Source organism: Adelges cooleyi, unplaced genomic scaffold (assembly GCF_023614345.1).
Source record: "Adelges cooleyi isolate 19-005CV unplaced genomic scaffold, UGA_ACOO_1.1 ACOO_flye_CR_arks_rails_tigmint_CR_PRNA_666, whole genome shotgun sequence".
NCBI classification, from domain to species: Eukaryota; Metazoa; Arthropoda; class Insecta; order Hemiptera; family Adelgidae; genus Adelges; species Adelges cooleyi.
The window spans coordinates 339,692-362,601 of record NW_026096367.1 but is presented as its reverse complement, the minus strand read 5'-3'; the positions used below and the strand labels follow the sequence as shown (position 1 = coordinate 362,601).

Genomic DNA, 22,910 nt, shown 5'->3' with positions numbered 1-22,910 from the left:
TACAACTAAAATTCTGAAAGGATCTATTTTAATTAATTAATTTAATTTAAATACTTAATTGATAATTAATTCAGAGTATCTTTTAAAATCATAGAGGAGACTTTTATTTTTTGTTTTTCTCCGCCCACATTTGAAGTAGGAATATTTAACTAATTAACTCTATTTTGATACAGTTCTTTGAGGTTATAATTTTCCATGATGTTGCAACGGTGATTGAACTATTTTATATAAAATATTTGCATTTTAAACAATGACAGAACTAATGCATATAAAGGTAGTTCAATAATATCTTGAGTTGAATGGACATGACAGACAAAACGTCAAATTCTTTTATGCTTCATTAATGGAGTCAATTTACACACAATTTATCATTGTTATGCAATGATAAATTGTATAACAAAATAAAAATGGTTAAAGTACATATTATGTTGTTCATATAGCTGCTACTTAGACTAGATAGAAAAAAATTTAAACAAATGAAAATATATATTCAAATACTAGACAATTTATTAGTTTTAACGATATTGCTCATTGTTGACAAAATGCATGCTTCATCTCACACATTTTTTCCTGGGTTAAGTTTATCATATTTTGTGTTTGTTTTGCGGTACATTGCAAATTACAAATTATTATATTGTCTTTTGCGTCATACTTAAACAAACCCGCTTTTATCTAGTCAGAGTGGCACTTGTTCAAATGATTTACTGTATCTGGTGTTTCAGTTTAGTTGTTCACTGTGCGATTATTGAGTTCTCCTTTGGACGACTTTGAACTTAAAGTGCTGCTCGAAGTATTGGAAACTTTCACAACGTTGTAAGATGCGAAAAATCGCTATTTTGTTTTTAGTTGCCATCATCTTGGCAACGGCATTGGGTAATATTTTTTTTTTTAACAATACAACATTTTTAATTTGGTCATCCGAAGTTAACATAATACACATTAGTCGTCACGTTAAGATAATATACCTTACTCGATAGATTATTTATAAATTATTTTATAATTGATTATAAGTGCACAATTTGTCACTTAATAATATTCTACATACCGTTATGTCATTATATAGTTAACAAACTGTAATTTTCTTTATATATTTTGTCGGATTAGGTGGTGCAAAGAAAAAGGCAAAGAAAGGTCGGTATAGTTAGGTATACAATGTGATTCATTTTGGGTAAGACATTCGATTTCTTGGAAGATATTAATATTTTCCTATACGGATAAAACGTCCGTAATGTATATAAGACACACAGAATTTGGGTAAGATCGTTATAAGAAATAACTAAACTGTCTACCCAAAATGAATCACCCTGTACATGGTATAGTTACCATACAGTTACCTAATTTTATTTTTTTTACATTTAGAACATGAGAAATATATAAAATATTTAAAAAAAAGTAAGTTATATGATAATTAAAGGCACGTTATTAATAAACATTTTGTATATAAGTTTCAATTAAAGAACTTTTTTATGGTAAAAAGATTATAATATTTCATTAAATACAATTATTATTTTAAGTAAAAAATCTTAACATTTGTTATATAATTTCCAAACACAAACAATTGATTGAAAAAATTAGTTTTTTTATTTTTAATTTGTAATAATTACTTTCTAAAATACATTTCTATATAAAATACGACTTTTATTCACTGTTTGAAAAATATAATTTTTTTTTCTTGAGGTCTTTTAATAATATGACAATATATGTATAATAATACCTAATTAATGTTCTTTATATTTAATTCCATAAGCTGGACAATATGGACAAAGTACGTACCAACTAACAACTAATACACGTTATACGTTTTATCTAGTTTTAGTCGTTGAGGATGTGATTTTTGTGGATACATAATTTTAACTCGATATCTGTACAGTTATATAATATTTTTTTTTTCTACTAGAACTAGAAAACTAATTATGTTCTTTGTGTTTAGTTCCACCCCCATACAGTCCGAAATATGGACAAGGTAAGAAACGACAAACAATTTAATATTGTTCACACCCTTGTCTCATATACTTATTGGAACTTAACTTCTCTATACCTATCTATAACGTTGCTTTTTTGACATTTTCATGTCTTAGCTCTGGCACATAACCGAAAAAAGTATTGCCAAAAAGCTTGTATTACATTTTATGCGAGAACGTTTTTCTTGCAACTAGTAGCAAAGTCGGTGTGTTGATGAGTCAACTAAAGAAGTAAAATGAAAATATTCAATTATTTTGCAGTATGCAAATCCAATAGGCATCTGGAAAAACATAAGCAACTCTCGTGGTTGTTTATTATAAAATAAATAACGTGTACAGGGTGATTTTTTTTAATGGTGGGCAACTCTAAATCTCACCGTGTTCAGTCAATAATTCAATAGTTTTTTTTTTCATTTGTATTTTTATAATGTGATCTCTCAATTTTCCACAAATTTGTTATGTTCTCACCGCCTTTCAAATTACCTTTTTTTTTTTTATAGCAACTTTGACCAGTTAAAATTATTATAACTGTACATTATTCTCAATTTTAAAGGCAACGCAATGTATGCGTTATCATTGTTTAAGTTTCAAAAGTTGGTGTGAAAATAATCACTTTGGAAGGGAGTAGGTTAAACATAAACATAATTGGAAAATTGTGGTCAGTTTATATGAAAACACTGAAAAATGTAATTATTAGCTGTTAATCCCAGAGAGATGTTGAGTGGCCCTTGATAAAAAAAAGTCACCCTGTGCATGTTTGTTACATTTTTTTACATACTGTTTTTAAATTATTCTCGAGTCAGTTGTACGTTTTAGGATTTGTATACTTTGTATACACAGTCATTTCAATCTTTTTTAACTGTTGTGACTGTCTCGGTAAGCGAATTCGTCAAGAAACCAACTCACGATGGCAGCGTTGGGCCAAATTCATGTGTACACACACAATTTTCTTTTTAAACTTCAATAACTCAAGTATCGACTATGTGTAGCTATGAAAAAATAAATCGTCTGGTATTATGCACAAGATTATGCGTATCGAAAAATGTTTTAAAGCGAAAGCAAAAACATCAAAAGTATAATGTTGTTTGTTTTTGGCCACACTACCATTCTGCATAGTACATTTCTTAAATACATTTTTAAATTCGATAACATTTAACGCTATTTCAATACTATACCATTAAAAAAAAATAGATACTACTAATTATTGTTTTTTTATTGCCTAAGATTAGTCAAACCAATTATATTTATGAAAAACACAGTAACCTGTGTATATTACCGTTGAAAAAATTCGCACTTTTTGTGAAAAATATGTAACATGTGAAAATTTGTAAATCAAATATTGTTTTTTTCGCCCAAATTTGCCTTTTAACTTATTTTATCGGTATACAAGTATCTGTAGTATATAACAATAATTGGTTACCGTGATTAGTTCTAAAAATAAACATTAAAACGAAATAACATAAAATGTACAAGTGTAGATCATTATCTGCTTAAACGCGAAGCGTTACCTACTATTATTAGTTTAGTCATGTTGAATGTATTCAAAGGTTTGCAAGGCTCTATTAAAGGTTTTCACATAGGTATATTTTAACAGCTTGCGTACGAATCCGCAACACCACGGGATGCATTTTTATGTATCTAAGGTGGCTAGTAAACATATCAAGTTTCTGGCTAATATTTTAGTGTTTTCATAATATCTCACCCAAAAACAATTTATAGAGAATTTGGCCCCTTAAATTATTGAATTTATTATTCATTTATATTTTGAACGTTGTGAATACAACATATATGCCCCCATCCCCATTCTCACCTCAAACCCTCATCTCTTACCCCATATCTCTCACCCCTAACTATTTCTCAATTCATCTATCTTTATATTTTATGCCATAATATGCTTAAATATATTGATAACTAATTTTGTTCTTAATATTATTTAGGCCCACCTAATGTGGGATATCAGTATGGTAAGTAACAGCTAAAGTTTAAGTAAACGAAAATTTTAAATGTTACTTTTGTAGGAGTTTTATATTTAAGATTAATTATTAATTATTCCGAGGGGATAAAATATTTAGTAAGAAACTCAGTTTGTGCATAACTTGTGTATAATTCTTTTTAGTCTATGCCATATGGAATATATTAATAACCGGTTTTATTAATTTTATGTAGGTCCACAAGCTCAGCCATATGGCCATGGTAAGTAACGTAAAATAACGGTAGAGTTTGAGACCACATGAGTTTTAAATTTGTTTTTGGCACGTTACCGAAATTAAACAAAAAATAAGATGAAAACTAAAAAAAATGCGCAATGAAGTTACTATAAAAACGATACAAACTTCACAAAGTTATCCACATACCATTACATCAATTTAAAGTTTGCTAATAGTAATTTGATTTGTGTAATCATGTAATCAAGATTAAAATAAAAGTCATACGATACTAATAATTATGATTTTGTGGACGTTTTAAAATAGCAATTATTAAATGTATTACATTTTTAATTATACACAGATAATATAACATCTTACTTTTTTTATTAGTATATATTTCACATTCAGAACTAAACTACATTTTTCATAATAAATAGTGTTAAAGCCTTAAAACCTGGACATGAGTATTTAGTTTCTGTAATTGGGATATAAGTATAATATGATTAAATTAAAATCTTATACTATACATATACAAAAGACATAATAAATAATAATTGGTTAAAATTTAACGAATATTATGAGAAAATAATAAATATAGCACAAATATAGAATATAGAATAGTCAGAAGCAAATCATAAAGCTAATTATAGTTCTTCGTACATGATTTTTTGTGATATAAAATGATTTCTTATTGTATCTTGTGTCCAAGGTAAATTAATAATTATTATAGTCCCATCTTCTAAGAGTTAAACGTTAAATACAAATTTTGCAAAAAATTACTTATACTAAAGTGAATTCCTTAATAAATAGTGGGAATACCGTCATATTGTCATTGAATTAAACGCTGAAACAAATAGTTCTTACATATTTACAAAGTTTACTTGGTTTTTATGTAAATTTTATATTCAAATTTAAACTATAGAACTTCTTATTCCATAAATATCGAATATTTTACTATAAAGAACCTTTTTATTCCAAAGGGAAGCCATTTTCATTAAACATTACATGTATTTCTTACTTACTTTACAAAGACAAATTATTGTAAAAAAAAATAAAAAGAACGAGTTATTTGTAATAAGCAAGTTTTTTTTATCAATTGTTTTTTATCTTTAGACTTATTTGTTGTGCAATTTGCAATATTATGTAATAACTAAATAGATAGAGAAACGTTATATATAATGCATACATTTTACTTAGTTTTTTAAACAAATTATAATAATATTTTATCTTCGATACAGTACTGAGAGGGTATTGTTTTGGATAATGATATGTTTTTATTTTTAATAATTCTTTTTTTTTTAAATTATTGTTTCTGAACCAAAGATGTCTTATTTATTTTCGAATAAATTATTTCATGGTAAACAATTGTTTACTTCATTTTTTATATAAAAAAAAAAATGTATTAGTCTATGCAATTTTTCTCATCAGATTACATAATGCATAACATATGCACTAGCATACGATGTGGGGTCTAATTCACTTGCATTGTTATTAATAGTCAGGTATATACATACATTTAACAAATAAATCAATACATTTCAGGTTATAATGCTCATAATCAATATCAAGGTAATGGTACTGGTCTCGTAAGAAAGGTGAAAAATGCTCTTCATAACGCCATAAAGTAACCATATGGTAGTTACTACCATAATAGTTGCCATCATCATTCATAATGAGGTAACTTAATTTATTATATATTACATTTTTTTCTATTAAAGAAAACTAAATAGCTTGATAAAAACTATTATAGACACAAATTCCAGTACATATTAGATTATTATATAGGTAGTACATATTATTATATATTATGTTAAATATAATCTGTTGAATGACGATTGTTTTAACTGAAAAAGATGTATAACATTATGAACATTATAAATTATAAAAAACATTTTATATAGTTCAAGCAAATCAATTGTTTAAGAATACTTTAATGAGGTAGCTTTTGTAGTTCTTATCGTGACCTACGTGAAAAGTAACATTATGAAAATAATGAGAGTCCGATAACTAGTTTCATATTACTTTTATTTGTGCTATAAATGATAATAACGGTTTTTTGATTACAGAAACGGTCCAAAGGTGTGGTAATCACTTCCAGTTTCTTTTTAATACAATAAAATTTCATTAAAATGTTTAAAAATATATATATATATATACACATTAAAATACCATATTAAACTTTTACTATTTGACAGATTAAAAATGCGTTGTTTTTCTTATTAACCCCCTCCTAATCTAACCACGACTGACAGTGAGGAGGACGAAGAACAAGAGCGCTCACCGAAAAGAAAGCTGTCGGATAGCGACTATGACTATCATGTCCCCGTAGCGTCTGAAATGTTGGGTTATAAATAATTGTTTGAATAAAATTCTATATAAATTTAACTATAGATGTTGTATGAAGTCCAGTGAGAAAATTAGATTTACTCATGTAGTGTAATTTGTGATAAAAAAAAAAAAATAAACATTTTTACAATTATGACAAATGTTTTGAAAATATAATTAAAAGTTTACAGAACTTTGGATCGAACATGCGCGGTGGTCTCCAGGTTGTGGTTGTATTCGATTAGTGAAGGGTTCATCACAATTTTTGTCTACATTGATTTTTAAAACTATAAAAAATAATAAAATTGTTAATTAGTTACAAAATGTTAACATTTAAGTTAACTCTTTGAATACCTACTAGTAAAACCGCGAATAGGATTCGTGCTAGGGTAGGGGTAGGTTAAGTCTTACGGACGGTTATGTGCATGCTAAAATTTTATTTAAAAAATGGCAAATATATGTATTATCTAAATCCACTTTTACAATTGATTCCAAAAGAAATAAAAGAATTCTTTTAAATAACAGAATATTGTCTATTATTGTTTATTTAAACTTAAGTCATAAGTCAATGAATTCTTGATGTACACGTCGATGGAATTTCAAACATTTTACAACCACTGTGTACATAATTCAAAACAATGCAAAGCGAATACAATTAGGTTCACGTTTTAGTTGCACTACCAACCCTAAAATGCTTTTGAAATTTTACTATGAAGTAAATTTACCTACATTTTTTAATTAAGTTTGTAATTTCTTATTCACAAATGAAAAAAAAAAAAAATAATCTAAAATAATAAATCATTAATGATTATCAATGGTTGTACCATATTTTGTCGTAGATTGTGTAGGATCACTGTTCAGAGACAAATTAAAAGTTTCGAAAAAAAAATTGTATTCTTTATTAAGTTCCCCACGTCTTGTAGTAAAACGGGTGAAAGGATTTTCAAAATTATATTTGAAGTCCAAATGGAGGGGGGGGGGTGGCAAATGCCCGGTTTTGCCCCCCTTCCGGGCTCCCATGATCATACTATAACGATTGGATGATTTGAATTCGATGGTTTTGTTTGATTTCCTTTACTCCTATTTATGCGTATAAATTGTACGGTACAATAAAATAGTAATTTTTGCTTTAACAGTAAACAATTTCAAATAAAAATAAGTTGAACAATAAATATTAAAAGAAATAACACTCAACATAATATACAAAACATTTATTTATTTCACAGTACCTACTTGCTTATATTTGAAAGTAGTACAATTATATTGCCTATACAAAACTCCTAAAAAACCAACCGCATGCAATCCCCTTAAGAGGGCGTCGCACCGCCTATTTTTAAGGAGTAAAGTATAGGCAATATTTTACAAAATCTTAACTTAATAACCTTAAAAAAATATCTTAATTTAATCCCTTTCAGTCCTGACATACTCGTACGAGTAGGCAACATTAAAAAAAATCGCCATTAATTTAATTATTAATTTAGGGACTTAAGATATTCATAAAAAATGATCCTTAATATACTAAGATTCATTAAAACATTATAGAGTTCACCAAAAGGTAACCATTTTACAGTTATTTGAAGTATTATGCTAGAAAATTTGACATTTCCATTTGATACTAAGACACTTCCATTGTGATTACATTTTCCGCTATAACTACTGAACAAGTTAAAATAAAAATCTGGGATTTTGTTTTTCCACGAGTTAACATGTTTATAGAACGTAATAACCATCATTGCTAACTTCAAATATCTTTGATCATATTTTTAATGACAACAAACATTAGCCTTATCAAATACTTCTACGAGTAGGTTAGGTAGTAAATGGTGTGTTGATCGAACATACTTCTATGAGTAGATTGGGCAACGCATATGATAACATAATAATATTATGAAGCTTATTATCATATTATCATTATAAAAATAAAAATAATAACGTACGTTTTAATTTTAATTGTTAAAATGTGATTTATTACCACCTGACCTACTCGTTAAAGTAATTGACTTAGGTCGCTTATAACTTGGTCAAAAATAAGTTTTGAGATTTAAAACTTCGTAAACATATTATTTAGGACTAATTGAACATGGGAAAAAATCGTCGATATTTTTTTTTCCAAAAAAAAATAATAATCTGGGACCGAAAGGGTTAAAAGTTAATTATTAGTTCAATAACTAAGACTCTATTTAGGTAGTTAATTTATTTTTTGGACTATCGCAGCATCCTTGAAAGCGATTTAAAAATGTTTTTTCATCTCTACTCGTTTAAGCAGACTGAAAATAACTCGCTTAATTATTTTGGATTTAGAGTAAAAGCATCCATTATAAAATTAAAAGAGAACAATATTATTTCGGAGGGCAAGACGGTGTTTTTTTTTTATTATTCTAGCGCTCAATACATAGTTTAGAAATAACGACTAATTTAACATTTTTTAATGACTGTAACTTTTCAAAAAATGAATTTTTTTTTAAAAAACGCACCGTCTTGTCCTCCGGAATATTGTTTTCTTTTAATTTTATAATTGGTGCTTTTACTCTAAAACCAAAATCAAGCGAGTTATTTTCAGTCTGCTTAAACATGTTTTTACCACTGAAAATCACCGGTGCGACGCCCTTTTAATTAACATTGCAAAATATGTATAGATAAAAATCAGAATATTTATAATACAATATTTTAGTATTATTTCTAAAGTTAATACATTAAACAAATTAGTTGTATGAGTGATCAAATAATTGGTAGGGGGGCTTAATCGCCGCCTATGGTACTACACAAATGTAGTAATCTTAAAATTAAATTGTTATCAGGAAAAATTAGGTATGAATCCGATAGATGAAAAATTGTCTAAGGACTTGTCGCCATACATCTATTTTATAAATTGTCCATGTTGGAATAATAATTAATATTCTATATATCAAGAAGTATTTCACAATATATAAATATGTTGTTTATCTGTATAATAAAAATACGTAGTTGTTAACCAGGAAATGTTATAGAAAAACAAAGTTGTTTTTGTAAGCACACGTGTATCTGTAGACGCGTGCAACCTTGTGGGTTAATATAAATAGCATTTGATCTAAGGGCTCGGGGCTCAGTATTTCTATTCAGTTTATACATATTACTAGTGTATTATTGTTTCACTGTGTTGTATATATTCTATGTATAATATATCTATTATTGTAATAACTTTATTTGTGTTGAATACTTGATTATCACTCTACTAACTCGCACTCTGATACTATATTTATGTATAGTATTACAACAGTCCAACACTACCGACCGTCACATCTTATCCAACTGGAGCACGCGTATTGTTAACCTAAAAAAAAATGGCTGTCGTTTGATAATAATAATAATAACAATATCGTCAGTACAATGGGGGTCGGGTCAGGTATACTGGGGAGGCGGAGAGGTGAATAAGGTAATAAAGTAAAGGAAGTCCAAAGACAATTATGTGCTTGAAAACTTAAATTTTAATCACAGAGCGGATACGATTAAGGCTGATCGTCTTTCTATAAAAAAAAAACGTATTGTCATAGTTACCCATGTAAGTATCGTTTATTCGCCCCCTACTGGTTTGATTGTTGTCATAGTAAGCGTACTATATTGGTTTTTTGTATGATGGCTAAAGTCCGGTGCAGTATTTGAAAATTTAAAAATTAGTTTGCTTTAGTACAAAAAAAAAAACACATTTTGTAATTTAAAGGTAAAAAAAAAACGAAATACAAACGCTTATAGTGTAAATTGGAAACCAAAAAAAAACCGTCGTTTAGCCCTCCCTCTTCATCTATAGAGGAGATAGTAAACTTTAGGAAAACCAAATGTTTTGAAATCGATTCGATAAAAAAAAAACATTATAAACAGTTACAAATAAGTTATTTCGCGTTTTTTCATTCATTATTGTATACACAATTTGACTCTTTCCGCCCCCCCCCCCGCCGCCTCTTAATAAAGGGATGGGTGCCTTAAGATAATATTATAATAAATAATAAATAACCTAACCTGTAGGTTTCCTTCGTTTTCCCTTTCATCGCAAACGATTACACAATCCGAATCGTCGGACACGAAGGAGATGGAGTCGGCGTAAAAAGGGGATCGGTATGGCAAGTTAGATTAACTTTAGAAGTTGTCTGAAGTCAAAGAAATAATAATAAATTACAGTAATAAGAAATAAATAATAATAATAAAAAAAAAATAAATATCCTAACCGGCAGATTGATGTCGACGATTTGGCACTCTCCGTCGGCGGAATCAATAGAGGAGTGCGTGCCTGCCTTAAGAGAATCAGTTTTTTGGCGACGGGTTTTGGCTGGTCTCTTAGGTCTCTGAAGCTATAGGAATAGTAATAAATTACAGCGATAATAAATAAATAATAATAATTAATAAAAATGTACCTGTCCCTCTTATACGGTTTTGGTTTTGGAATTTCTGAAATTACGGCTTGGACGTACGACATCCAATGGGCCATTTTGCGCAAAATCCATCTAACATTTTGTTTTGTTAAAGCTTTCGTAGAAAACCACAGTATAGCGCAACAATTCCAAATAAAACATACAAGTCAAGATCAATGAATTCTTGATGAACAACAGTGGCGTACTCTGATGGAATTTCAAACATTTTACAACCACTGTGAGCACAGTTCAAAACAATGCAAAGCAAATACAATTAGGTTCACGTTTTAGTTGCACTGCCAACCCTAAAACTAATTTCTTTGACAATTATTTTCTCTACACTCTCTCACTAGTGTTGTCACTCTTATTATTCTTTTCACAAAGGGCAGACGAACTGGGATTATTATCACTCATAAATTCAAATCCAAATTTAGTATACATATGCAACTTTTACTATATGGGTTATAATACAACTCTTTTTCAAAATTTACTCATTATTAATACTTTTATTTAATTTTATTTTTACTCAATACTATCTTCTTGCAATCAATATTAAATCTTTACAATAAAATGTGTGCGTACTCACAATAACGCACAACTTCAGTCGTGAAGTTGAACGTTATGCTGGTTCTTTGCTCGGAGTCTCGAGGTTGGATCTGCAGTTTCTTTCCTTGACGTGTGCCTGATGTGGTTTCCTCCTTGCGAATACGTTAAGCCGACTGTGCCACTGTAACAGACCGGACTATTTAATCTAGGTTATTAAGATTATTTGTAGTCTTCTCGTCGATCAATCAATGCAGGGAAATGGTTTATTATAAAAAAAATATAATAATTAAAAAACACTCTTTTCCTCAAAGTATTATTACAGTCTTATTATATTATGTCTTATTCAATTTTTTTGTAATCAACATGTGTAATTGTGTTGTTAATTTAATTTTTAAAAAAAAGTGTTTAATAAACATTCTTTACACTAATCAATTGTGTTAATAATAATAATAATAATTACTTACATTCACAGGTAGTGAAACACATGGTGGTAATCTTCGACAGCTTGGCTGTCTGTTAACCATTAAAGAAATGTGACCAATTGAAAAAAAAAATTGGCTCACAGTGCCATCTCCGACGGAACAGACGTTAATGTTTTACAGCGATAACAAACATCCCGTAGACCCTAAAAAAAAACATGATGTTATTTTAGCTATTTAATAAAAAATCTTTAATCTAAACATACATTTTAACCGGAATCGGTATCAGTTTAACCAAATGGTTACAATTGGGGGCTGATTCGGACGCACTCATCTGAGAGTCGGACGCATTGCCTCTGCGCGCCCACTGATTCGGTGTCGGTAACATCTGTTGATGAGAAAATATTATTTTACCAATGTCGTGGCTTTACGTTTAGCTGTGTTAAGAGATAAATCTAATTTGTCCGGTATGACCCTGCGAATAGACACAAAAGGAGGTAGTTTGCCCGTTATCGGTCTCAGTCGTGTGCAGTTAATGGAATTATAAACATTACACACTTCTCACCAGAGTTTATTTCTGGCAACTTTTTGTCTACACGCCATCAGCCTTTTTGATTAAAAGGCCGATGGCGTGTAGACAAATAAACCAATTAGCCATCCCCAAATATGGTACAAATAATAATAGTGTAATGCGACCCATGTGTTTTCAGATGATACAAAACCCCAAGAGTATCATCAATAAGATATTTGCAATTTAAAAAAAATTGTGTTAAACAATTCCATTACTTGTAGTAGATAAGGGTTTTCACAAATCTATTCATTCTGTAGGCTCATCATGGACTTGTCGAATGACTGTTTGTGTGTTGAACGACCCATTTCTTCGTTATCTTTTTCAATTATGATTTCCGGCACCGTTCAAGCACTGTTTTAATACTACAAAAATTAAAGAATACATTAATCATTAAAACTGACGATGATGCATTAATAAAAAAAACACAATTTTTTATTGTAAACAAATACACAGCGACAACACAAAATGTTTTTGCGGTGTTGAATTTCAGCCATACTGTAAAAACATTGGTATTAGGCATTTAACTGGAGCACATTTCCATTTCAACGGTTTTCACCGAGTCGGGCGTTAAAATCATAAAACGATTTTTTAAGAAATTTTCTACTTCATAAAGTCATTTGAATAAATTTGTGCAGATGTATACCACACATTCAACAACAAACGAATCGAATAACCCATACAAAAAACAAGAGTAGAAAATACCAGTACACGTATACACTTTATTACACTACACATTAGTCAATACCTATTCACAATATACTCCACACTTCTGTTTTTATTTTTATACATTTAAAAAGCATAACTTTCTACTAACCTATTTTTGCTAATACTCTATCAAGTCTAAGCCCTTCCACACATGTTTCTCAACAATTTTACTCCAGCTATTTACATAGTATACTATAGTATAAATTAAATTCATTGTATTTTATGTTAATTTTTCAAAACATTATTTACGGGTTATTTTCGTGATATTTGCAACTCCAGCGTAGTAGTAGAAAAGGCCCGCGATTCAGACATTAATTTAACATTAAAAGCGCACACATTCGCGTTAATTGTCATCTATTTTACACGATAGCGTACACACACAATGCTCGTCTATACACACAAGTTAACGACTACTACTATAATTTGAGCGTGACCCGTCGCACAGGATTTTTACAAAATTAAATTACCGGCTACTAACAAACACGACGTTAGGCCTAATCTAACCATGCAGCACCACCAGCAGTGTCAACGCAAAACGGTTTTGTATAATTATTTATAATGTATTTCATAATTTTTATACAATTATATTTGTGTCTTGTGTACTTGTGTTGCAACTCAGGTTGTGTGGTCAAATCAAAATTTAGAAAAGAAGAAAAAAAAACCAATTCAAGTCGACCGCGAGACCCATACTTACTCATTATCGACGATTGGGAATAAAAAAAAAAAAAAATTTGTAGGTACAAACAAAATGAAACAAATAGAGTTGTAAACATTTTTAAAACAGAGCGATAAGAGTGTTGAAAAGAATAATTTATTACAAAAGTTTACATTTAAATACAAGTAGGTGAGGAGGTGGTACTTTGTATACCTATATGCGAATCGGTTAGAAAAAAAATAAATACACATCCGTATACAAATGCAAGCGTTCACATTTGTTTTTTTTTTTTACTTTCATTTACATACCTTGTAAAACACAATAATTGTGAAGTTGGGTTATTTGCACAACCATTTGCTTGCTGTGTGATGTCAGTTTTCAATTTTTCATTTCGTTTGCTTGGCGCTGAACAAAACATTTATCACGATAATTTTTTATTGAAAACGATATAGGTAAACCGAAAATATTACAATAGTTTACCTGGATCCGGGGAATCGGCACGGCAACTCCAGTATAATCGGTAATATAATTATTTGAAATTGAAAAAATTGAAAAAACAATAATTACTTTTGCAAAAAAAATCCTTAGCAGTAAGAAAACATTATAATTTATAATGATCACAAACTATGGAAAAATACTGCAACATTAACAATATTGATAACTGAAAATGCTGTACAACGGTGTGTGTTTGTTGTGATACCGTTTCGGGTAAACACTAAAGTGTAAACAGTCCTCAGCAGCAGCTGCACACATTATCAAAAATTATATTAATATTACGAACGTGTTGATCAATTCCGAAGCAAACAGCTACAACGAACATCGTTTGGAATTCATTTGCTTTTTTTTTTTCACATGCAAATATTTTCCGAAAATTATTATAAAATGTACGCGTTAAATAGCAGCAGCAGCAGCAGCAGCAGCTGCCAGCTATAGTGTAACCATTCAAATTACATTTTACCTCCGCGTTATCACTTATCATATTGTGAAAGCGCGAGCCGTTCGTGTTTGGAACCGCAACCGCGGTATACGGTAATTCACACACACATACCGCGACGTTACCGCACACATTTTCGCGGTCGTTGATACATTGTAGTAGTAGTAGTGCCCACCTATAGGATTTCAATCAATGATAATACGCGAAAGTGACGCTCGCCCCCCCCCCCCGCGCTTGGCGCCGCCGCTACTTTCCCTCGGCACAAACGGTACCGCAGACGCAGACGCAGCCGCCGCCGCAGACGCAGACGCAGCCGCCGCCGCAGACGCAGCTGTTTTCGTTTGGCGGGTCGGACAATGTGTTTGTGCGTGTGCGCGCGTGACCCTCTTTGTTATGTTTGTGTGTTTGGCGCAATGCGCATGCGCGAAAGGTTGCCCGGCCAGGCCTCTCCACCTCCGCCCACCCCCCGCCCGGCAATATAATAAAACTCATTGTATACCATTTTACGGTAAAATAGCCGCCGAACAGAATATCAAGGTCGCTGTCTGCTCATATCAGATCTTCTTCTAATAATAAATAATAATCGGCGTCCTCAAGATTAAAAATAATAATAATACGCTTATTATACGTACGTAATACGCTATTTTGTTTGTGAGCCGCCGTTGTTGTTGTGCACTGTGTGATTTGTGTACTGTTTATAGTGTTCAGTGTGTGTGTGTGTGTGTGTAATCATTATCTAATACTGTCGCTTTTACGTGAAAAGGTTCGTTGTTTGTTTACTACAATAATATTATAATATATAGTTGACGTTTTCTCGGATAATAATAATAATTCAACGTTAGCGCCTACAGATAAACCGTACTCATTACCGTGTACTACAACATTGGTACATTGCATTGGGTTTATTTATTATTAATTTAGTATTGTCACGTCGCCCCTTATTGTTGCAGAACATCAGACCTACCTACCCCTACCAACGACGATGGACTGCAATGAAACAATGAAAACGTTTGGATCGTTCAAACTTACGTTGTAAGTTGGTTTTGTATCGTTGGTTTCGAGAGAGAACAACAACAACAACAACGATGAAGTTGTTGGAGAGCTCACAGTTGAACGCGTTGTCGCAGGCGTTGTGCGTGGACCGCGGTGACGAAAAAGTCATAGCCAGGTACGGAGAACACAAAATATATTTACAAAACGCAAACATAACTGTTGGGGCAATAGTTACAAATTAACACTCTGATCTGTTTCCACTATTCACGCGAAAACAGAATCGAGAGCTATAGCTGCAAAATGGTAGGAGACGAAAAACAACAGTACAAGAAATTCTACCAAGAGAGCGGCACGCAACCAAACGACTTGGAAGCTTTGAGTTCGCCCAGCGATAGATACAACGGCGGAAGGAGGTAAATACACACGTTTTCATACAGTAGGGTAAAAATCGTAAAAACATCCAACACTCTTGTATCTGTATCTCAACACGCGTTGACCATTATTTATGCAGCCGCTGGCCGTCTCGCAAATTTTTGTTATCTATCACTGAAATTTAGGCCGCAAGCCGCCGCTACATATCATATTTAGACGACCTTACAGCCGCTGTATATCACATTTTAATAATGTAATCTGAAATAATTTTCATGGCGCTGTTGTAAATGTTTTATACAATATTGTATATCGTTGGTAGATGAAGAGGGAAACTGATTCGAACCGTGTATTATATTTACCATAATACGACAATGTGTGAAATGGTCATTTTGACAATTAATATTTTAGTATACGTTTTTTTTTTGAAATTATTTTATTATTAAATTGAAAAAAAACCTCATTAAACTAGAAAGAAGCCACCGGCTGTATTGTTTAGAACGCTAGCATCTTGGGAAAACTCCATTATACTGACGCTGTGAGGTTGTCGGCGGCCTCACGATAATTATTATTTCACATTAGTTAATCACCGGACGATAAGAAATATTTTGTCATTAGAATTGTAGTTTTAGACCTGTTTGTTCAGAAGATAACACTTGGTACATTTTGTGAAGGTCAACACTATTTTGTTGACAACAGTGTATAGTGTGCTGCTGCCAACGGCCGTATGGTGGAGGTCAACGTGTTAAAAATAATTGCATATTTGTAGTTTTATTTTTGGGAGACATTTTAATGTTAATGTTATTTTGCACAACATATAAATTCCCATCTATTTTTTTTCCCCAGAACTTTTTTTACTTTTAAAACTTGAACAATAATTTATACGTTTAATTAACTATTTAAATTAAAAATTATTTGCCGAAAATTTTGACACATCAATAACCAGTTTTTGGATAATTACTTAAAAACCTATAATAACCTTATATACCTTGTTGTGGACCGAGTGTTTACCAAATTATTCTTAATTTAAAAATTCAATTATATATATGTATGTTACTATTTAAGTTTTAGAGTAGTTGATAAAGCTTTGGAAAGTGTTAAAAAAGGTTAATGTTTAGTCATTTTTAAAATAATATCAAAACAAACTACAAAATTGCAATTATTTAAATTAAAAAAATATTTGAGTGTTTTATCCTTTATGAATCACCCTATATAGAAGGATGTGTAAGATGGTTCTTATTTTAAAACTATTCTTTTTTCTTTTTCTTTTTTAATATATGCATACAACTTTGGTGCTGAAAATTGTTTTAAATATTTACTACATTGCTTTTAAATCCGTTACTTAGGTATTACGATACATGACAGTACAATATTAGTTATTTTGTAGCGTGGAAACGATCTATGGGCTGCTAAGAAGTTAAAAAAAATATTTCATTAACTTTTATAGTATACAATATTTTTATATTATACAATTTAAGTATAAAACGATCCGTTTTCGATAGACTTTTTATTTTATTTTTTATTCAGTGAGAATTTTTTTTTAAACAAAAAATAAGGTAATTTTATTAAAACTAAACAAAGTTTTGCAATTCTAGCCGAAGCTTGTGGTCGTTTACTTTAACGGCCGGCTGTTATACACAGGCTGACGGTCTCGGGCTAAAATTAATATTTTGTCATGCGATTTGTGTAAAACCCTATTTTTACTTAATCGAATAAAAAAAGTGTATATATCATTTTATCATCCGATCAAGACCCTTTACATCAAAGTTTATGCTAGGGCCTATAAAATAGTTTTGAGTAAATACAATTTATTATAATACATATTTTTTATTTATTTAATTATTTAATTACGTTATACCCTCGTAGGGTGGATTGAATAAACACAGATACAGCAGTGAGATAAAATATTAATAATAATAACAACAACAATAGTAATAAAATAATAGTAGACGCTAAAATTAATATTTTAAAGTGATTGATGTGTTTGAAAGATTATCATGAAAAAAATTTAAATCACACACTTCATTAAATCAGTAGACCAATAGACGATTAAGTCGACTCGATTTAACATAGGTGCATTTAGCATAATACAAAAAGGTTGTATGAAAGGGTTCCAAATACAACTGAACCTCAAATTCTAGGACCAATCTTACACCAAGGATGAGATACATATAAAAAGTATTGAGACAAACATTTAGGATTCTTGAATTTTTCAAACCGGTTGCGTTTTAAAAATCCCACGTTTCTGATAGTTAACGTATAACATTGACATGTTCAGAAAAACTCGGAATCTTCTGACAGAGCCAAACCTTAGATACACATACTTGACAACTACTTTTGTTAAGACCATGACAATTAATTTGATAATTAGAAAGCACTTTATCATCATTACGGCGGCAGAATGAATGAATATATGTACGTTTTGATTTTTGACCCGTTTAAATTAAGGTCATTGGTTTGTTGTGACACCCAAAAGGTTAAATTATTTAAGGCGTATTGAAGGCGCCTACTCAGAATTTTTAATAGGCAAATATAATTTTACATCGTCAGAAAAAAAAAGGAATTATTAAAATAAAAATCGTATTTACACACATTGCTGCAGAGTGTTATAGAAAATAATACCTACATTAAAGGGATAACAAAACCTTTAAAAAACAGAAAACATTTTTTTTCAATAATCAGGGACTTGGTTGATAATAATTGTGCACTGATAATAAAATTGCCTTTCCAGAAAAAAATTACCCTGGCCCTCCTAGTGCCCGCTACTAGTTGGACCGTCACAAGTGTATATATATTTATCATTTTTGAGATACCGTATGTGTTGAGTGTTGTGATCAAAAAGCATTTGTGTACAATTTTTTCTTTATTTTCAATAACTAGTGTTGACAACAAGCTGAAAATTATTATTTACATTTTTTTCCCCCACAAACAACTTTGAATGCAGTGTAATAGGTATATTATATTGTTGTATTTTGTGAGAGATATGTATTTCGTTTAGTGATAGCGCGCGCGCATTCTTCAATTTATTTAATAAAAATAAATTAACAGGTTATACTATTTTTACGAAAACAAATGGTGACAAATAAAAATTTATCTATCCACTCTATTATAAAATATGTTTTACGCTTCTTAGATGAATATTATTATTATTATTGGCCTTGCCGTGGTGGTGTCGACAAAAACCGTGTAAACTCAATTTTTATATAATTTTTTTTTATTTCAGTTTAAGCGTTTCCGGAGACGACGGAGATCAGTTGTGCGACACTATTTCCCGCAAATCCCTGTTCTATTTGATCGCCACGTTGAACGCAACGTTTGCGCCGGATTACGATTTCACCGACGCCAAGTCGTCCGAATTCAGCCGCGAGCGCAGTCTACAATGGGTGATGCGCGACATCGACAACAATTTGAGCGCCGTCATTGTGGAACCGTCTTCCGACGGTAAGTCCGATGTCGTTCAGAACGCCTCCAAGACGAGCTACGGACAAATCAGGCATGCGCTATGGGAACAAATAGACAAAGAGATCGGAATGTCACAATGCGATATCTACAGGTAAGGCACATATGATGATATCCTTGTTGTAACGCCGCATTGTACTATTTAGCCGTTGTTATCTAGCATAAGCCAAGGTAAATACATTTACCTAACGTGTGTATTATGTAGTCACCATGATTTATGTGCAATAAATATAATATAACTTAAATTTAAATATTTTTTTTTTTTTACAAGATAAAAAGCTTTTTATTAATTTAACTGAAGTACTTATATTCGTATAACTTATATACTTGCATTGATAATGATTTTGTTGTTTTTTTGTTTTACAGCTATACGCCAGATATGAGGTCGGACCCGTTCAGTGAAGACGGATGTTTATGGTCGTTCAATTACTTTTTCTACAACAAGAAACTGAAACGAATCTTGTTTTTCACTTGTCGTCGTATAGTCGGGTAAATTGTAAAAATTACTATCGTATGTGACCCCCCCGGGTTGGCAATCCTGTAACCCCCGTTTGGCCGAATTTCAATGGAACGAGAAAAAAAATAAAATTTATTTATACTATTTAGAAAAAATAAGATGTTTTTATAAAATTTTAGTTAGGTAAAGGAAATTCGAAGAATCACCTGTGTGTAGATTTTAATATATTATATAATGATAACGACGACACACCAGTCGCCGTTTTAAAAGCCAATTTAAACGTATGTACGTACAATATATTAATTGTAATATTTTTTTATCCTCGATAAAAAGACATTTTTTTTTTTTTTTTTGGCACAGTTTTAAGAACCGTGATTGAAAATATTTGATACTCGACCCGAAAAAGGTTCGATCCGCTGGTAGTGTAGTTTTTTAAATCAAAATTTTAATTTTCCAAAAACTACGCAGAACTGCTGTTTTATTTTTCAATCCTCCCCCCCCCCTCCCCTAAAACCACCACTCGAGATGTTTTCTCTGTTTTACGCTTAAAGTTTTTTGTAAAATTAATTTTTAAATATTTTCTATTTTACAGATCGTGTTACCCTATGGATTTTGACGGATCTCTTCATTCGGACGAAATGCTTATGCATCAGTATTGCGACGGCGAAGCCGACACGTCTTACAGACATTGCCACAGTAGGGAAAGAAGTCCGTTGACTAGTAGATGGTAATTTTTTTATGAATAGTATTAATACAATTATTTATGCAGTATATGTAATATGATTCCTTTGCCTTCTATATCCTATTTCACCCCCCCCCCTCCCCCGAGTACCTATATGTAATCTGTATTCTATGTAACGCGTATTTACACAAAACACAATTAAGCGGACTTATTTTTTTTTTGAAAAATAATATCGCATCAAACAGCAGATATTGACACACTAAATTATTATTATACAAAACGTTTATTATAAAAAAAAAGTTTTAATTTATTTTTTTATTTTTATTGTTCTAAACGCAGGATTGACGCTGAATTACAGTGATTGAAATGTTTTATTAATTTGTAAAGATATTATTTATGTTTTATTTTACTTTGTAAAGATGATCTCAACACGAAGATATCTATTATAATATTACTAAATTAAATTTTATTTCTATTTTGTTTTGTACTTAATAGATTTGTTTAATTTATTATTTTGATTCTATACAATTATTATTATTATTATTCTGTATAATTTATTTTTTAAATATATTATTTTACTTATTTTATCATAGAAATGTATATGAAGAGAGTTTATTTATATTAACCCAAAAAATATGAAATAATATTATGCAAACATTAAAAAGATTAAAAATTATGTAAAAATAATTATATTTAAGACTACCGCAACTATGTAAGTCACTCATGTACCTTATTAACATTATGGATGTGTGTTATTTTAAGTGAGTTTAGAACAAAATATGTAATTATTATTTTCCTAACTTATTATTATTCACCACCATAAAATATAGTATATTTTTAGTAGTTTTTTTTTTTTTAGAATAAAATAAGATATTTTCTGTGTTTTACATTTTTTAGATTGTACGTGTGTTTATATTTATATTGAATTTTAACATAATAATATTAAAAACTTAATAGGTTGTTTATATTTTAAAAACACTTTATTATATTACTGTATGTACTCGGTACACTATTATTTCAATCAAAAATGTATTTACAAAAAGCTTACTAATAATACTATGTTAATAGCGTTTTGCAAAAGATAAATAATATACCTCATAATTTATTAAAATCGATTGTGTACTCTTAGTTTGTACTTAACATTATTTATGGACTATGTATGTTCACAATACGTGTTAATGAATAAATTTAAGGCAAGTATAGTGTAGTATTACCTGAAAGTATGTAATATACAACGTCTACCTAGTGTACCTGTGCTTAACTGTTGTAGTGTAGAACATGAGAATAAAATATTTTTAAATGTATTAAAAAAAAAAACTAGTTTTTTTTTTTTTTTTTAACTGTAAAAGTAAGAATAGTTAACTGTACAATAATTTCGAAATTAATAAAATACTAAAAACCAAACGTTTGGAATTGTTGTAAAAGCGGTATGCCTTGTACCGCGTTTGAATCGGTCATTTGAATGAATTGGCCCGTAAGTCGCTAAATTCTTGTCACAGAGTTGACTTCCGGTCCGAATAGGGATTTGGATTAGATCTGTTCATAAGGCAAACACCATTAATTATTATCAGGAAGGAGTTTTTTCTTTCCTTGTCCTTGTAAAAAAATCGGATTTTGTGACTTGTGGCGTTTCTCAAATGACCGATACGCTTGTAAACTAAGATAAAACTAGAACACAACACGCCGCTAATCATAGGTCACCTGCTTATAACCTATCGTTTATATTTTTTAATCATTGTACGAATGAGTTCTTAGAGAACTTGTTTAACTAATTATGTTGAGAATATTATTTGAATTGTTTTGGCCTTTCGATTTGAGAGGGCAATTTTTATTTGATTTAAAACATACCTTTATGTAGAATCATAAAACTCTTAAACCTATAAAAAAAAATACCTCGATTTATTATGTATAGTAAGTTTTTTACTTAGTTATACCAAAGGTTTTTAGGTAGTAAGTACTTGGGTGTTAACGTCAAGTATTATGATTAACATAAAGAACCAACATTAAAACTGTCTCGTGGCTAACATTGTTAATAATTTAGTTCTCATTAGCTAAGCTATAAAATTTGATTTTATAAGCATTAAGCTTAAGGGCTAAACTAAGATTCAGTAAAAGCCAAACGGATAAACAGTCATTATTTTGAGTTGATTCGTAAATATATTTATTTTTCATTGTTTGAAGTACAATTTTTGTCGATTAAATCATTTTTGCATTCGAATAATTGAAAATTTCAATTAATTTAACAGGTATCTACCTACTTAGAAATTGTATTGCATTATTATAGTGATATAGTAACATGTTAAAA

At 30.2% G+C, this 22,910-nt stretch overlaps 2 protein-coding genes and 1 long non-coding RNA gene across 12 annotated transcripts; 2 read left to right on the top strand and 1 right to left on the bottom strand.

The window, feature by feature from the left end:
• Nucleotides 1-691: 691 nt before the first annotated feature.
• LOC126845064 (uncharacterized) lies at nucleotides 692-6,295 on the top strand. The gene is made up of 9 exons (XM_050583628.1): nucleotides 692-873; nucleotides 1,105-1,131; nucleotides 1,360-1,392; nucleotides 1,748-1,765; nucleotides 1,931-1,963; nucleotides 3,899-3,925; nucleotides 4,128-4,154; nucleotides 5,651-5,785; nucleotides 6,175-6,295. The coding sequence occupies exons 1-8, from the start codon at nucleotides 819-821 to the stop codon at nucleotides 5,734-5,736; spliced, it is 306 nt and encodes a 101-aa protein (XP_050439585.1). The 5' UTR covers nucleotides 692-818; the 3' UTR covers nucleotides 5,737-5,785; nucleotides 6,175-6,295.
• LOC126845065 (uncharacterized) lies at nucleotides 6,282-14,602 on the bottom strand. 9 transcript variants are annotated; one of them, XR_007686678.1, is made up of 10 exons: nucleotides 14,192-14,602; nucleotides 14,020-14,116; nucleotides 12,567-12,713; nucleotides 12,047-12,255; nucleotides 11,826-11,986; nucleotides 11,402-11,542; nucleotides 10,819-11,022; nucleotides 10,633-10,749; nucleotides 10,427-10,554; nucleotides 6,282-6,720 (listed from the first exon to the last, which is right to left on the bottom strand). It is a non-coding gene; the product is annotated as an uncharacterized LOC126845065 (long non-coding RNA). The 9 variants fall into 9 exon arrangements; XR_007686677.1 differs by having other exon boundaries at nucleotides 11,398-11,542; nucleotides 12,047-12,168; XR_007686676.1 differs by having other exon boundaries at nucleotides 10,819-11,051; nucleotides 12,047-12,168.
• Nucleotides 14,603-15,136: 534 nt separating this feature from the next.
• LOC126845062 (repressor of RNA polymerase III transcription MAF1 homolog) lies at nucleotides 15,137-22,177 on the top strand. Of its 2 annotated transcripts, none has more exons than XM_050583624.1 (7): nucleotides 15,137-15,408; nucleotides 15,596-15,813; nucleotides 15,917-16,051; nucleotides 19,231-19,560; nucleotides 19,833-19,955; nucleotides 20,516-20,650; nucleotides 20,945-22,177. In XM_050583624.1, exons 2-7 carry the CDS (start codon nucleotides 15,731-15,733, stop codon nucleotides 20,964-20,966), a joined length of 828 nt encoding a protein of 275 aa, XP_050439581.1. In that variant the 5' UTR covers nucleotides 15,137-15,408; nucleotides 15,596-15,730; the 3' UTR covers nucleotides 20,967-22,177. The 2 variants fall into 2 exon arrangements, with proteins under 2 accessions (XP_050439581.1, XP_050439580.1); XM_050583623.1 differs by having other exon boundaries at nucleotides 15,137-15,531.
• Nucleotides 22,178-22,910: the final 733 nt, after the last annotated feature.

Bases quoted from the DNA above. Each gene is read 5' to 3' on its own strand.
- LOC126845062 (XM_050583624.1), top strand. From the start codon at position 15,731: ATGAAGTTGTTGGAGAGCTCACAGTTGAACGCGTTGTCGCAGGCGTTG. The intron at 15,814-15,916 runs GTACGGAGAACA...ACGCGAAAACAG, and splicing joins GACGAAAAAGTCATAGCCAG to AATCGAGAGCTATAGCTGCA. The intron at 16,052-19,230 runs GTAAATACACAC...TTTTTATTTCAG, and splicing joins AGATACAACGGCGGAAGGAG to TTTAAGCGTTTCCGGAGACG.
- LOC126845064 (XM_050583628.1), top strand. From the start codon at position 819: ATGCGAAAAATCGCTATTTTGTTTTTAGTTGCCATCATCTTGGCAACG. The intron at 3,926-4,127 runs GTAAGTAACAGC...AATTTTATGTAG, and splicing joins TAATGTGGGATATCAGTATG to GTCCACAAGCTCAGCCATAT. The intron at 4,155-5,650 runs GTAAGTAACGTA...AATACATTTCAG, and splicing joins AGCTCAGCCATATGGCCATG to GTTATAATGCTCATAATCAA.